Source organism: Streptopelia decaocto (assembly GCF_964273445.1).
Source record: "Streptopelia decaocto genome assembly, chromosome: 1".
NCBI lineage: Eukaryota > Metazoa > Chordata > Aves > Columbiformes > Columbidae > Streptopelia > Streptopelia decaocto.
The window spans coordinates 41,271,354-41,286,632 of NC_138663.1; the positions used below are offsets into that span (position 1 = coordinate 41,271,354).

General features: G+C 53.5%; 1 protein-coding gene across 1 annotated transcript; it reads left to right on the forward strand.

Moving 5' to 3' along the window:
* Positions 1–9,033: 9,033 nt before the first annotated feature.
* On the forward strand, positions 9,034–9,240 carry SMIM45 (small integral membrane protein 45; the record flags this gene model as incomplete). Its single annotated transcript, XM_082052524.1, has 1 exon — positions 9,034–9,240. One exon carries the CDS (start codon positions 9,034–9,036, stop codon positions 9,238–9,240), a length of 207 nt encoding a protein of 68 aa, XP_081908650.1.
* Positions 9,241–15,279: the final 6,039 nt, after the last annotated feature.

The window sequence follows — 15,279 nt, forward strand, 5'->3', positions numbered from 1 at the left end:
GACTTGGCCTGGTGTGCTGATCTGACTGAAACCAGGTTAATTTTGTTCATACATTTAGAAACTTTTCTTTTTCATAGCTAACATAGTCATTGTTTTGATTTAGTTTGAGAATAATAAGATAACACGTTTTTCTTCAAGTAATTTTCCAGTGTTTTTGACTTGTAATGAAGAGAATGTTAGAATTTACTGTTCTTAGTTGTTGTCTGGGAGACCAAGATCTTTCTGGGCTCTCTATCTACAGGTGTGAGGCAGTTTGGAAGAGGGGCATGGATGGGACAGACTGTGACTGACATCCAGGCTGATCAGTGAGAGTATTCCATGCCATTAATGTCATGCCTTGTACGTAATGGAGTTGAGTTTTCCATCTGGGGAGACCTGTTCTGGTTCTGCTCTGTTCCAGTTGGGATCTGTTTGTGAGTTCCTTTAGTTTGGCCTGTTGGCTGTTCTTTCATTTTGCAGTGGCCTCTGAGTCTTTCTGCTTTTTTGGCTTTTGTCACTCTCTCTCTGGGATCAGGGTACTCTCTTCCCAGGACTGGCTGCTCAGCATGGATGAAGTTCATGAGGAACTGCAGTGAGTATCACTTATTTTATATTTATTTTATTTTCATTTTTATATATTATTATTAGTAGTATATTACTATTCTTTTGTTATTGTATTAAAGTGTTTTCATCTCAATCCATGAGTTTCTCCATTCTCTTTTTATTCTCTCCCCTACCTGGGGGCTGGGGAGGGGGAATGAGCAAGTGGCTGTTGTAGTTTTGATTTCTAACTGGGGTTAAACCACAACACTTGGCCATCACCAGTGTTCCCTGGGAATGGTGCAGTTGCTCCTGCAGCAGGACAGCACTGGCCACTACAAAAAATATTGTACAACACACATTGCCCTTGGATATCCTTGATGTGCAGTTTATCTAGTGGGCTGGTGACTCAATCTCAGGATATTTTCTCTCTGATTTCTCTCTCAGTTTTCCCCAGACAGACAGAGGAGCAATGGAGACAGGCTTTGGGGATGGTCTCAGGAGCAATGCTGACCCCAGCATGGTCCCAGTTATCTCAGCACCCACCCCCAGACCTCCTGGCAGTGATGGGTTCATCCCAGCCCCACTGAGCATGAGTTTTGTGAGATGTCACCTGGCCATGTGTCACTGGCTCTGGGCTGACCTCTTGCAGTGCTGCTCAGGAAGCATGCAGAACACAAACTCATGTATTTGGTTTTGCTTGGTCTCTCACTAGCAGATGAAAATTATATCATTTGCAGCAAGTGCAAATTATTAGGGAAACTAATGACATTTCCACATATGTTGCTGGCAACTTCAGCTTCCTTTGGCAAGGTCTCTCGCCAGCTACCATTAAACCCAAAGTAAATCAGCTTTTTGCATTCTGCTCTTTAATTTAATTCACCATGTACATTTCCTCAGCTTTATGATCAACTCAGCAAAGCTTCTCAAAGGTGTTTCCTCATTTGAACCTGCAGTAGCACCCAGAAGGCAGGTTACTCTGCTTTCCCACCAGAGTATCTGACTGATGTCCTGCCACGCATCCAGGGGACCTTTGGCATCCTGCAGCCACTCCCTCACCTCCAGCAGCTCAGCAGGGAAGGATTTCTGTGACTCTTGCTGGAGTTTTGTCCTCTTCTGTGGACCTTGCGGGAGGCTAGTCTGATAAAGTCCACCTCCCATGCCTTTACTTAGCTTGAGAGTGTAGTATTTGGGGGACTAGTACTGCCTTAAAGATGGGCAGGGACTTGTGTCTGATCATCTCAGGAGATGCTGAGAAAAGCCTAAAGTACACTAAAGAACAGTGAGGAAACTTGTCAGGAAAAATTGGAATAATTCTTAATCAGGCTTGGGATTAAGCTGAGCTCAGTATGTCATTCATGCTGTGATTTCTGGTCATGTTACAAGCAGGAAGTGTTTGTCTGAGGTTGCATAAACATCTCCTCTTTTCCCAGCCAGTGCTTTTGTCTGAGAAAGCTTTCGTGACACCTGCTCTGTCTGGGTGTCCCTCTCTTGTCAAATCTGACCCTGCACTCTCCTTCATTGCACAGGTGAATTTCACAGAATCACAGAATGCTAGGGATTGGAAGGGACCTCGAAAGATCATCTAGTCCAATTGAGTCGGAGGCTTGGTGGTGGGGCAGGTATCCTGGGGTGAACAGCTTTGGGGGGCTCATGTGTGCACAGATGCTCTGGGGCTTCCTCCAAGCCAGTGGAAGGGGCTGTGAGCCCCCCAGGCACTGGCCAGGATGATATCCACACGCTTATGCCTGGAAGATGCTGAGTGGCAGACAGCAGCCTTATTCATAGTGAAAGCTGAACTGCAGCTGGGGCATTTCCATGTGGTTCGAGCTGTCTGAGACACGTTGGTGCCTGGAGCCATCTCAATGCTGCAGCTCTTGTCGGAAGCCAAAGGATGTGACAGCACCTGAGAGCCCTGTCACAGGCAGCAACACAGCTGCCACAGTGTCCGAGACCACCACAGGGCAGGGAGGCTGAGAGCACAGCTCCAGCAGCATGATGCCTGCTCCCCATTTCCTGCTGCCCCCAAGGGCGCTTCAAACTCAGCCTGGAGGATTTCCCCTTGAAGCATGTTGAGCCACAGCTTGCAGAGCCCACCTGTGTGGTGACAGCTGCAGAGAAAGGTGATCCCTCCTGCTCGCTGTGCCCTCCCAGTGCTGGCATGGCAGGGAAGGGAGCCAGGGGAAAAAATGACCCCATGTTACAAAACTGCTGCTGTTCTGGAGCTCTGGCTGCAGGAGCAGCATGCAAGCATGAAGCCTGAGCTTAAACCCAGGGAGAAGTTGCAGTCTGATGGACACATGCTGGCTCTGGTGTCCCCCTGGGGTGACCTAGAGCAGAGAGCTGGGACAAATGGCTGTCGATGGGGGCAGATCACACACATTTCAGCACAATGTCCTCCAGGATGCCTGGCCCAGCAGGCCCTAACAGGGTGGCACTGACTGCTCTCTTGGAGAAATGATCTCCCACCTCATGCCAGCCACCACTGATCTTCCTCTCATTTTCTCTGCATACCTGGAAAGTGGTTTACCTTCTGCCATCTCAAAAGTTCTGCATCTTTGCCTGCCCTTAGGATTTGCTCTGGGAACTAAATAAATGTTATCCTTTCAACATTATTTTTTTAAAAATCTCTTTCATTTTTGGTTTGTCCAAATCACATGTTTCTCTGCCAGTATGGTCAAAACCATGAGGCTTGTGTTTTCCTCCCACTGCAGTGGGATTAGTGAAGCAGTTACTGGACTGGTGGTCAAGGTGGGTATCACAGCTGAACTTCAGTGAAGTTAAAATTAAGGTGCAATTGCATGCTCCCCTCTGGAGGCACATGGCCATCATGTGGAGTGCCCACCTTGCTGGAGCAAACCAAGGAGCAGCTAGCTAATTCTAATGGATCTTGTCCTCTGTGCAGATATTCTACTAGGCATGGGGGGACTGCAAGCCTAAAGTCAATGCTTTTAAGCTATTGTGAAGTTACATAGAGCAGAAGTGAGGCTTGGGAGGACAAAAGGAGGATGAGGAGGAAATCACAAAGCATGCCATCCAGCTTCCAAGGCTCCAAGCACAGCTTGATCTCCGCACTGAGGGCTGAAACCCTGGCACAGACCAGGCGACATACCCCTTGGGTGCATTGGCTTTGGAGTCAGCAAGCCCACATGGGCTCTGTCACCACCCACAGGTTGGCTTGGGGAGGGAACAAATGCATTTGTGCCTGAAACACAATCTACTGGGAAGCCAAACCTCACACCTCACAGCTCCCGGGGCATAGGCACGTAGCAGGCACAAAATCGGTTTGATGGGTATTATTAGCCCTGCAAGACTTTACAACCACCTGCCATAGTGTGTTTGCAGGGCAGTAGGTGTCAGAGACTAACCAGGCAGGGCTGGAGAGTGCAGGCAGGAGAGCAGGCAGCTCTTGGGGCCAAAACCAGTTGTTTGATTTTGTTAAAATATTTATGTTTTAAGTGACTTCTGGGTCACAATGAACATTGCCCTGTGTACAAAAGGGAAAGAAACAAACAAACAAAAAGCAAAAAACCAAACCAGTTTGGTTGTTGCTATTTCTGTACTGATGAAAAGCTGAAAATGTTTTAACAAAACATCTTTCAGGAGCAGTAGCAATAACAGAGCCAGGTATGGATTCAGGAATCAAAATATTTCATTGAAAGCAAAAATATTCCTTCAGACAGCAATGTTTTGCTGTTTTCTGATGTAACATACTTTTGTTCAAAGTGTTGATTGTTTCATTTTTGCATAAAACCCCTAAAGGGAACACTAACCTCCTTCCCCCTCCCACCCCTTCCTCTCTCTGCGTCCATCCCGCCGCTGACAAGCCACCAACCCCCAGAGCCTGGGGTGGGCACACCAGTAAATCTGTGGAGCCTTAAAATCCCCAAAATTTCCATCAACTCGAGCTCACACATCTCCCCCAACACTTCTTCTCCCCCTCAGCCCCATCCTTCCTTCTCAGCCCGGTGGAGAGCTGCTCCTCCAGCACTGCAGCCTGGGCTGCAGGTGATGCCAGAGGAGGCAGAGCATCCTGCAGCCACTTCTCCCGTGGCTCTCGCCTGGGTACCATGTGCCGGTGAGCTCGGGAGGCCCGTTGCCATAACGACTGCTGCTAAAATGCCCCCCCTGCGTGGGGATGCAATTGGTTGCAGACTGTCCCTCCTTCCGGGGGGAAGCCACTGGTGGGGTGCCCTGGTGAGGCTGGAGCGGGCCTGAGGCTGCTGGGGAGACGATGGGGGAAGCCCCCAGGAGCCCCGGTGGGAAATGAGGCCACGCTGCTGGCTGCGTGTCATCCCCGCACGCTCCTGCCAGCCGCGGCTGCTCCCGCCATCCCTCTCTCCCGCCCCGCGACTGTCGCCTCTCGCTGTCACTCTGCTCTCCCGGAGCGGGTCTCTTCTCCCTGGCTGGGAAAGAAGCCTGACTCATCCCAGCCGGGCCCCGGCTGATGCCAAGGGGAGCAGCCACATCCCATCGCCCTGTGCCTGTGGAAAGAGGTAGGTGGCATGATGCAGGGCAGGTAGAGGGTGCTTGTTGGGTGTGTAATGCATGGGAGCGGGGTCATGTCCGAGTCCGCAGCCATCAACAGCTCCCTGCCCCAAGCTGCAAGATGCCCTGGGGTGCCCAGTCCTGGAGGGATCTTCTGTGGTTGGGGTGAGCCCAGGGCTGGTAACACTGCAACCTGGTTTGTGGTCCTGGCCATGTACATGGGAGGGTTTTGTGCCCAAAGTCACCTGTGTCCTGGCACTCTGCTCGGGCACCACTCCTGTCTCACTCACCCCCTACCCAGTCACCACCGCATGTCTGTGTGTCCTGCAACCCCCCTGTTCCTGCTCCTGGCCTCCCCCAAGCTTCTGTCCTGTCACTTGCAGCGTGACCCCTGGGGTGCCCATCACAATTGTACCCATAGCACCTCAGGGGGCAGTGGGAGGCGACACAGGGTATCCGGGGGTGACATTGAAGGAGCACGGCTTGAGTGGATTTATAAAGTGTCAGTCAGCTTACCTCTGTGAGATACTGTCGCAGCTGAAAGACCAGGGACTCTTTCATGTCTTTGGGGGGACGCAAACATCCCACTGCAAAATGGGGTGCTGAGATCAATTGGTCCAGCAAGGGTTAAGGCACATTTAGTATCTGCAGAGCTGCTCCAGAAAGCTGACATCTTTGAATGAAACTCCCTCTTTTCAGCATTTGCAGCCAAAAATCTGCTCACCCACCTGACAAGAGCAAGTGCTTTGCCAGGCCAGCCCTGCAGAGGCTTTGGGGAGGTTCTGACACCTTGCCCAGTGCTTGGCTTGGCCATGGAGAGGACCCTGTGTTGAGGGGGCAGGGCCGGGTGAGCGGTGGGGGGATGCAGCAGGAGGTGAGGGCTGCATAGCAAGTAGACCGAAGAATAGGTTGCTGGCAAGGAGCTGGGAAATGCTGGCTCTGCTGCTCGTGGAGGAAAGATAAATTGGAAAGTCTGTGAGGGCTGCTTTTTATTGCGGTGCTTTTTGGATGGCAGCTTCACTCCCAGGTTTGGAAAGCAGATGATCAGGGAAGGAAATGAAGTTGCTGGCTTTCCTCCCATTACCCTGGGGGCTCCAAGCTGGAGTCACCTTCCTAGGCTCCCGAACGCTGCCTATTGCTGTCACCATCCAGGGTCTCATGCAGTAACTGGTGCACCTCTGGAGAAGGAGTTTGCAGTAGCCTTGCCCCCACCAGCCTGGCTGCTGGGCTTCCCACAGCAGCAGCAGCAGAGGACACAGGAGCTACTTTTCAGAGCAGGTAGGAATGCTGTGCTGAGGGACCTCTGGCTAAACCCAGACCTCAGAGCCGACTCCTGTCAGGGAGGGGGCTTTGTGCTTAATTCCTTCCATGGTCCCTCAGGATTGGGGGCCGTTTCCTCACAAATTACTCACCTGAGGAAGGCAGAGGCAGCCATGAAGAGGCAGGAGCCGTGCCCAGATGGCCCCTTTGCTCCTGGCCAATTCTGAGCCACCCAGTCCCGTTGCTCTCGATCAGGTGAAGCTGGGACCCCACAAAAGGGAGGCGTGAATCATTGAGAGCGCAACAGAAAAAGTTCTCCAGGACTTGACAATGGTAGGGAGAGCACCGTGAATTGCAAAAATAAGGATTGCTGAAAGCCAAAGAGCATGGTAGGAAGAGGCAAAATCCACTGAGGTTTCCCCTGTCATACAAGGAGAACAGATAAATATCAACATCCATGGCAATAAGAGGGAGTAAATCAGGTATTTTCTCCAATGCTAGCAGTGTCTTGCTTACTTAAACAAGAATTACAGCTCATTTCAGATCTAACTCTGTGACAAAAAAGGTGTTATTCAGAGGGCAGAGATAAACCTCATGCTTCCTGCTGCTTGTCTTGGGGCGAGCAGGCAGGGACAGGCTCTCCTGCTGCAAGAGGCATTCAGCAGATAAATACTGCTGGGCACACTGGAGTCAACTGATGGCTGCAGTATTAAAAAAGACCTCAGAAAAGCCCAGTCTCTGGTGTGGGAAAGGGCAACAGCCTCACTAGCCAGGAGTGGGGAAGAGGATGGAGATGCTCAGAGCCCCCCCCATGAACCACCCCACACAAGGGAGGCTGGGGACACGTGGTTATTAGCAGAGGGGTGACTCGGGGGTCAGTCGCAGGTGGCTGCTTTCCGGTGTCTGGAAAAGCAGGAGCTCAATGAGGATGCAGCTCTTGCCTTAACTCTGTCCCTGCTGAAGTCAAGTGTCATTTCATTGCCCACAGCGAGGATTGAGGATTTTGGAAATTCTCCCTTCAGGACTGCTTTTCATGCCTGAGCCTGGCACCATTGTGCTTTCCCAAGCCTGAAGGTTCCCAGTTTAATACACCAAAGCCTGTGACAAGCAGCACGGTCACTGCGCAAAACCCAGCAGACCTGGTGCCCAGGGAAGGCCATAGCTGTGCTTTTTCTTGGGGAGATGCTTCTTGGTCCCCTTTTCTGTCCCTGCATGACCCACACCCTCATCAGGGTGTTTTGGTAAGAGTGAGCAGCTGGGAGTCAGACAAGTTGGGCACCACTGGGGGCTGTAATATGGGTTGCTCCCTCCCTCCCAAAGGATGGGGTTAAGGGATGGGCACAAACGTGGCACCTTTACAGATTTTAAATGACGCAGAGTCAGGGTGTATGCCCTGAGCACAGCATCAGCAGGGCCATAGTGGTGGGAAGGGAGCGGGCCAGGGCAGCAGCAGGTTGTGGGGCTGGGACCCCATCAGTCCACCCCTCCAGAAAGCTTTGGCCCTGACAGCCAGGCAGGGAGAGGTTTGCTCCTTCCTGTTCACTCATTTATAGTGCTGGCTTGACAACGATTGTATAGCACATTGTTTTGTGTTCCCCAGGGCAACACTGCTCCGGACCTGGCATCTCACGTGTGGGTGGCAAGGGGGTCCTGGCAAGGCAGATTGACTGCCCCAAATAAGGGGCTCCCACTGCCCAGCAGCTGATTTCCTGATTTTCTCCCCGTACTTGGCACTGGTGAGGCCATTTCTCAAATACTGTGTTCAGTTTTGGGCCCCTTGCTACAAGAAAGACATTGAGGTGCTGGAGCTAGTTCAGAGAGGGGCAACGGAGTTGGTGAAGGTTCTGGAGCACAAGTCTGATGAGGAGCAGCTGAGGGAACTGGGGCTGTTTAGCCTGGAGAAAAGGAGGCTGAGGGGAGACTTTATCACTGTCTACAACTACCTGAAAGGAGGTTGTAACATGGAGGGTGTTGGTCTCTTCTCCCAAGTAACAAGTGATAGGATGAGAGGAAATGGCCTCAAGTTGCACCAGGGGAGGTTTAGATTGGACATTGGAAAGAATTTCTTTGTGGAAGGGGTTGTCAGGCATTGGAATAGGCTGCCCAGGGAAGTGGTGGAGACACCATCCCTGGAGGTGTTTAAAAGATGCATAGATGAGAATCTTGGAGATGTGTTTTAGTGTCAATGTGAGATTAATGGTTGGACTCAATCATACTGAGGGTCTTTTCCAGCCAAAATGATTCTATGATGCAGGGTTGGGTGGGAACTGGGCTCAGCTCAGGGATCAGTGCTGAGCCAAGCACCGCAAGGTCCCTGAGCCCCAGCAAAGCAGGACTGTAAACGGGTCCAGCAAGGGAGAGCTCAGGCCAGCTCAGACTGGGAATTCAAAAGGGTTGTGGAATGTCAGGGGAAGGGGCAGCAGATTCTCCCCCAAGCGGGAGATGAGAAGCAGCTGTATTTACCCGCTGCTGACATTTAAACTGCTGGCAACAGGGCTGGGGGTGTGCAGGTTTGCCCCCCTCTTTGAGGAGGGAGCGGGACTGATGCTCCCTGAGGGGGTCCCATCCCCAGGGGATTGCCCTCTCCCAAAGGCTGAGGGGCCTTGATGTGCAACCAAGCACAAACCAGGGTGTGGTGGGGCTGTGAGTAGGGGTGCGGGGAGGCTGGGCACTGCTGATGAGGCACATCTCTCATGGTGAAGCTCAGTAGAGGTGGTTTTTGGGTGCTCCCACTGCACAAGCTTTCTCCCCTTTTCTCTGGCAGCCATGCCCCACTTCTTGGATTGGTTCGTGCCGGTGTATCTGATGATCTCCATCCTCATCCTGGTGGGCTTTGGAGCTTGCATTTACTACTTTGAGCCAGGACTTCAGGAAGCCCATAAGTGGCGAACGCAGAGGCCAATCATGGAACGAGACCTTCGGAAGACGCTGATGATTCGGGACAACCTGGCCTTTGGGGTGCCTGAGGTCTGACACACTGCCCATCGAGTCCAGAAGAGCCTCTCCTGGCTGGGCAGCAGACCACAAGCCCTGGCAGGGATGACCGTCCTGCCCTGTGCAAGTGGGACTGATCATCACTTTGCCCTTTGCTGATTCGGGTCTTGTACTCACCACTCACCTTTCTGCCCTTATGTTTCTTAGGCAAGGTTTGTGTGGCACTGTAGACTCGGGGCTTCCAACGTGCTCACAACCCTTCACCCAGCCGAGGACTTCTGCTCCTCCCCATGGCCAAGACTGGTGAATCATTCAAATGAAAGGTCTCGTGTTAATGACTTGAGTTTGAGCTGGCTGGCATCTTGACATGAACCCCAATAAGAAGTCTCTGCAGGGGTACCAGGCTTGTTAAGGGATACAGAGTCACTGGGTTAAGGCTGTTTAACTCCAGGGGGAATTTTGGGGGAAATAAATGGGATTTCAACTGAGATCATTGCTTCAGCTGAGCTCTTCACAGCACCCACCCTTGGCGCTGAGCTGGTAAGCTTGCTGAAGCTCTGTGAAGAGGGGGCAAGGGCTCAGCAAAATCCAGAGACAGAATGTTTTTATCGCTGCTAAAGGCACGCTGTTTCTCTGTGTCTGCCTGTGAGGTGGAGAAGACAGAGAAAACCATCCATTCATCCATCCATCCACCTACCCATCCACCTACCCATCCATCCACTCCAGATACACTACATTCAAATTAAAGATCTTTACTAACGAGGTTTGTCCAAGTCCTGTGTCAAGATGAGAATATTCTGCAGCTCTCCATGAAGGCATTCTGCCAGACTTACCACAGCAGCCTCTCCCAATCTGCCTGACCTTCTGGTCCTCTAACACAGAGTGAGATGGAATAGACCAGGAGGTAGCTTGCACTTGTTCAGTCCCCTGCACTTGGGGGTCCTATGACATGGATGGGCTCTCCCTTAACTATCACCTCAACAAGACCTGTGAAGCATTCCTTGACCGCCTTTCCCTGTATGTCTCTCGGAAGGGACACTGAGGCAGTTGGTGAAATGGGCTCATTGCACTGCCTCTGCTTTCCGCAAGCCATATAACATGGATCTGGCACAAAATCCCATGTTTATGGACTATCTGCACTTTCTGCACTGCCCTGTGGCCGATCAGCTACAGAAGCGCTGTAGGAAGGTGTCATGCTGGGGCTGAGAGGGATGTTCACATCTTCTCATTCCCTGCCAGCCCAGTGCAATGCCCAGTGTGTACAAGGAGGCTTGGGGGAGCTCTGAACCTGTGGCAGGAGGCTGTGTCAAGAGCTTCTCATCCCCTCTCCTCCCACCTCAACACCCACCCTTTGGATGCAGTAAGTGGGTGGGTGGTACCACCTGTGACTGCTCTGGGCACAGCGGGGTCCTGTGTGCCCCCCTCCTGTACATCCCAGGGGATGTCATCTGATGCCACCACCCCATGTGCACATATCTGCACTTCCCATGTTGTCACCTGAGCCTGCCCCACATCCTCAGCGTGTTCCCAGATTACTGGATCTGTGCTGTAGTCCCGGACAGCTCCCTTGGGCAGCAGGGGTCCCTCGGCCTGGTGGCCCAAATCTGCCACAGATCCTGGATGGGCTCATGTCTCTCAGCCTCTCCTGTGAAACTGTCAGGGAGGTTTTCTCCTCCATTCACAAATAGAGGAGGAGAGACCCCTGGGCTGGTTTAAGTGAGTGACGCTCCATTGGTAATTCTCTGGGGGTGAAAGTTAGTTTTTAGCCCTAAGAGTTTTGGGTGAGAAAGGAAGGGGTCGGGACATCCTGTAAATACCCTGGGTCTTTGTAGGACATTTCATCCACCAAGATTGCAATCATACCACCATTATCTTTTACATCAAAACCAGGCACACCGGCTTTGTTTTAGCCAGAGAACAAGTTGTGAGTCCTTTCATCAGCCAAAAAATTGAGATCATGATGCAAGTACCCTAACTGGGGAGCCTTGCTCGGCATGGAAACGCAGGGAGTGGGATTACTCCTGTGCCCAAAGTTATGGTTGCCCTGCATGCAAAGGCTCGAAGTGCAGGTGCAGCCTGAAACAGGTAAATTCCGTTTATTTTTGTGCCTTGGTGACTTGGGACTGCTAAAGAGAAATGCCATGGGGATGGGATGCATGGTGCCACACTTGACTGCAGGGCTCACGTCCCCTGTCCTCCGGCACAACACAGCCATATCTCTAAGTGCCAGCTGGAAACCTGCTTGCTGGCCTCCCCTCCCTTGTAGCTGGGACTGCACTGCAAAAGGACCCTGGCTGAGCCATGGGGTAGCAATAAAAACATCTGTACTAGAGCCGAGGTGCATGGAGCGGTCAGGGACAAATGAAACAGTCCCTGCAGGAAGAGGAGTCTGGTCCCTGCATTCTGCACCCGCACAGGCCGCTCCGCCATCGTATCTCCTCCAAACCCACTTTTGCCTGCTCAGTCAAAAGAGAAGAGGAAAAACCACCAGTCTGGTGAAAACAAAAGGCTGGGTCTGGCACTGGTGCTCTCGGCCAGCTGGCACATGTGGTGAGACGGGGCTCCCCATGGAGTTCCCCTCTTCCCTCCTCTGTGTCCTCTGCTTGCCAACCTGCCTGTTTTCACCTCCACTCTGCCCACAACTCACCACAGAAACCAAGCAGAAAAGAAGACGATGAACAGGTCAGGGCTGGACTAGAGAGAAACTAATTATTCACCTCCTCTGGTTTATGTTTTGTGCTGTTTAGTCCTGATGCAAACGGTAGTAAGCCAGGTATTTTCCATGGGTATTTATTGCCAACAATGTCAAAGCCTTCCCCAATGGAATAAAAGTGTGTGACAAACGGTGTTGCCAATGCTTTATTTTTCTGTTGTTCCCCTTGGGAGCTGCCTCCCTCCAGCTCCGGGCAGGCAGCAAGGACCAGTCTGCAGCGGGGTTTCCTTTACAGCAGGGTAGGCCTTCATCTGTCTGGTTTCTGCACCGGCTACGCCGAGGGGCTATCTGGGAATAATTAAGCTAAAGGCAAACGCTGCCTGAAAACTGAGACTGCTTCTCCTCTGTGGGACCTGTGCAGCCAGAGATACCTCAGGGGAGAAGGAAATAGTCACAGATACTGAATTAAGCTGTGTAAAGCATCAGAGAAGATACTTAGTGCTTCCAGCACAGCATCGGATTGGTCTTTTCCACCTTCTCTGTCTCTTTACCTTTAAAGAAGAAGAATAATTACGCTGCCCCGAGCCCTGCTTTCCCCAGCACTCCCTATGGCTTGCTGCAGGTCACGGGATGGTGGTTTCCCCTACGCCCCTCAGCGGAGGGCCACCTGAAGGCAGGGAGCTTTGTCCCTGTCATGCTATGGGTGTTATGAGTGCCCAGCTCTACTCTTTGCTCCCGTTTGCCCACCAAACCACACATATTCTCATCCTGCTCCACCAATATACCTTCCTCCTGTCCTCCTTGGTTATTGAGTTGCCCTTCAAAGTCTCATAGTGAGGAAGGTGTAGAGCAGCAAGCTGACTCCCTGTAATGGATGGTTTCTTGACTCCGAAAATGCCCCAAAGCTGGCAAAATTAAGAAACAAACAGAATAATGAAGAAGCAAACAGAAATCAGAATAAGGGAAAGAAGCATCAACCTGGATGAACACCCAACAAGCAAACACTGGACTTCCTCAGTGGAGCATAAATCGTTGGACTGGAATTTGGCATTTGAAGGGAAAAAAGAAAAAAAAAAAAAGGAAAAAGAGAGGAAGGGAAAACATTCCAAAAATTCAGAGGGTTTTTTTTTTTTAATCACACTTGTCCTCAGGAGCAGGCGGTGGCAGGCTGGACCTGGTGGGTGTGCACCGCTTCTCTACCTTTCACCATGGGCTCAGGGCAGGGGGCTGCCCATGGCTTGGGCTGCCCGCAGTGTGGAGCTGCCGGCAGCGGGGGCCAGGAAGGCAGCGGGCAGGGGTCAGGAGCAGCTGAGGCACCAGGCGTGGGAGCTGCTGGTCCGGCCACAAGTGCCCCATTGTCCCAGCTGGAGGCGGGCTGGCCGGCCCAGCAGGGCTGCCCACGGGGGCTCAGGCCCCTGGATGACGGCAGCTCCGGGCAGCGCTGAGCCCCGGGACACTGCAGCCCCTGCAGCGGGGAAGGCTGCAGCCCCTCAGTCCAGCCTGGTACCGCCTGCCCCCGCCCTCACACCTCTGCTTCCAGCCTGCCACCACCCGCCATGGAGGAGGACGTCACCCCTCGCCGCAGCCGCCCGCCGGCCCCAGGAGGCCCCACTGGCCCCAGCCGCATCCCAGGCCCCCCGCTGCGGCGGGATGGCCCACTTGGTGCCCCCACTGCCCCCACGAAGCGGAGCTGCCTCTCGGTCACCCTGTGCCGGGCCAGCGGGGGCGGCAGGGGCCCCCCCTGGGAGCGGCTGCGGGGCCCAGCCCCCGTCACCCCTGTCCCCCCTCGCCCCCGGCCCCCCACAGCTGAGGGGTCCCAGCGATGTGGCGGTTCTGGCGGGGCCAATTCTGCCCTGGGGGTGAAGATGGGGGTGCCCTGCTCCCCAGCATGGTCCGGTGGGTATCTGCTGCCGGGATGGGGTGGGCAACGAGGAGGGAGGCACCAAGGGGTCCCTCGGTGGTGCCATGGAGCTCGGCATGGGTCAGGGCCCTCTGGGAGCAGTGGGGTGACATGGGGGAGGATGGGGGCTTCCACCCCTGCGAGTGATTTCCCCTTCGCCCACACTGGGAGTGTGGGTGGGCAAAGGCAGGGGGAGGTGAGCCCACTGGGGTGAGCCTGGTGCCCAGCAGGGAAAGGAGCGGCAGGGGCACCGTGTCAGGAGATGTTATGGGTGCTGGGATGCCTGTTTGTCTGTCCGTCTGTCTGGCAGTCAGCCTGTCAGCCGCTCAGCCTAGCCAGGGTAACCGCCAACAGGGATTTCTAAACACTCCCGTAACCCACAGCAGGTGTAGTTTCCTTTTACCTCTGGGGTGTTTCAAAAAGAGGTGCCAGGTCTGCCAGGCATCCTGCAGCCCAATCCCCACCCAGGGCGCTGGCACATGCTGGAGGGACACATGGGGACATCCCTGAAAGGATGCTCGAATTGTCCCACCTAGCAGAGGGTCAGAGCAGTCCCAGATGTTCATGCATGGTGGGGGCACAGTGCTTGATGGGGCCAGGGCTCACGAATGTAGAAGAAAGAAACACAGAGGGAGAACAGGGCATCTCCCTCCAAAGGTGCCAGCAGCCAGGGGCATCCACTTGGCTCTCCAGGCATGGGCACATCCACTGGACACATGCAGGCAGGCGCCATCAAGCACATACACCTGCTAGGGCATGTAGGGGTGCAACCTGCACACCCCAACATGGCCTGTGGGTAGCAGCTCTCCCTGCTCCCTACCATATGCACATACATGCATGTGCACACACGTGTGCACACACGTGTACACACACACACACACACACACACACACACACACACACACACACGGGAGACGGCACTCGCTCTGCCTCTGCACCGTGGGCTGACAGCCAGGAATCGTGGTGCCGGAGGAGAAAAGGTTTCTCACGCCTCCGCAAGCGGAGCTGAAGGGCAAATTGCTTTTGATGACCCAAAACATTCGCAATTTCCTCCCTCCGGGAAAGCAGAAGGAGGCCTTGCAATCCCCTGAACTCAATAAATACCTAGGGGGAGAGAGCGCCCTTTCTCAGCCCTGCCAGAGCAAAGCCATGAAGGGTTAAATATCCCCCTCCTTAAACAAGCAGAGATGCTGAAACCACTGGGGAATTGGGAGGGAAAGGGGCAAGAAAAGGCCTGTGAGGTTTGGGAGGGAGGAGGGGTGCGGGTGTGCAAGGGGAGCCCTGTTGGGACATGTGGCACCCATCAATGGCAGCAATGGCAGCCCCTTCATCCCCGCACCCGTGCCCACCCAGGCGGGGAGGGTGGCGGGGGCCTGGGATGGAGCTGGGGGAGGGTGCGCGGGGGGAGATTTTGCGGCGATGTTTAATATTCAGGTCACATGACGATGGCAGCAGGAGCAGCACCAGCATCCCCGCTCTGCTGAAATAGCCACTGGAGAAGGAGGGGAAGGAGAGGGGGGGAGAA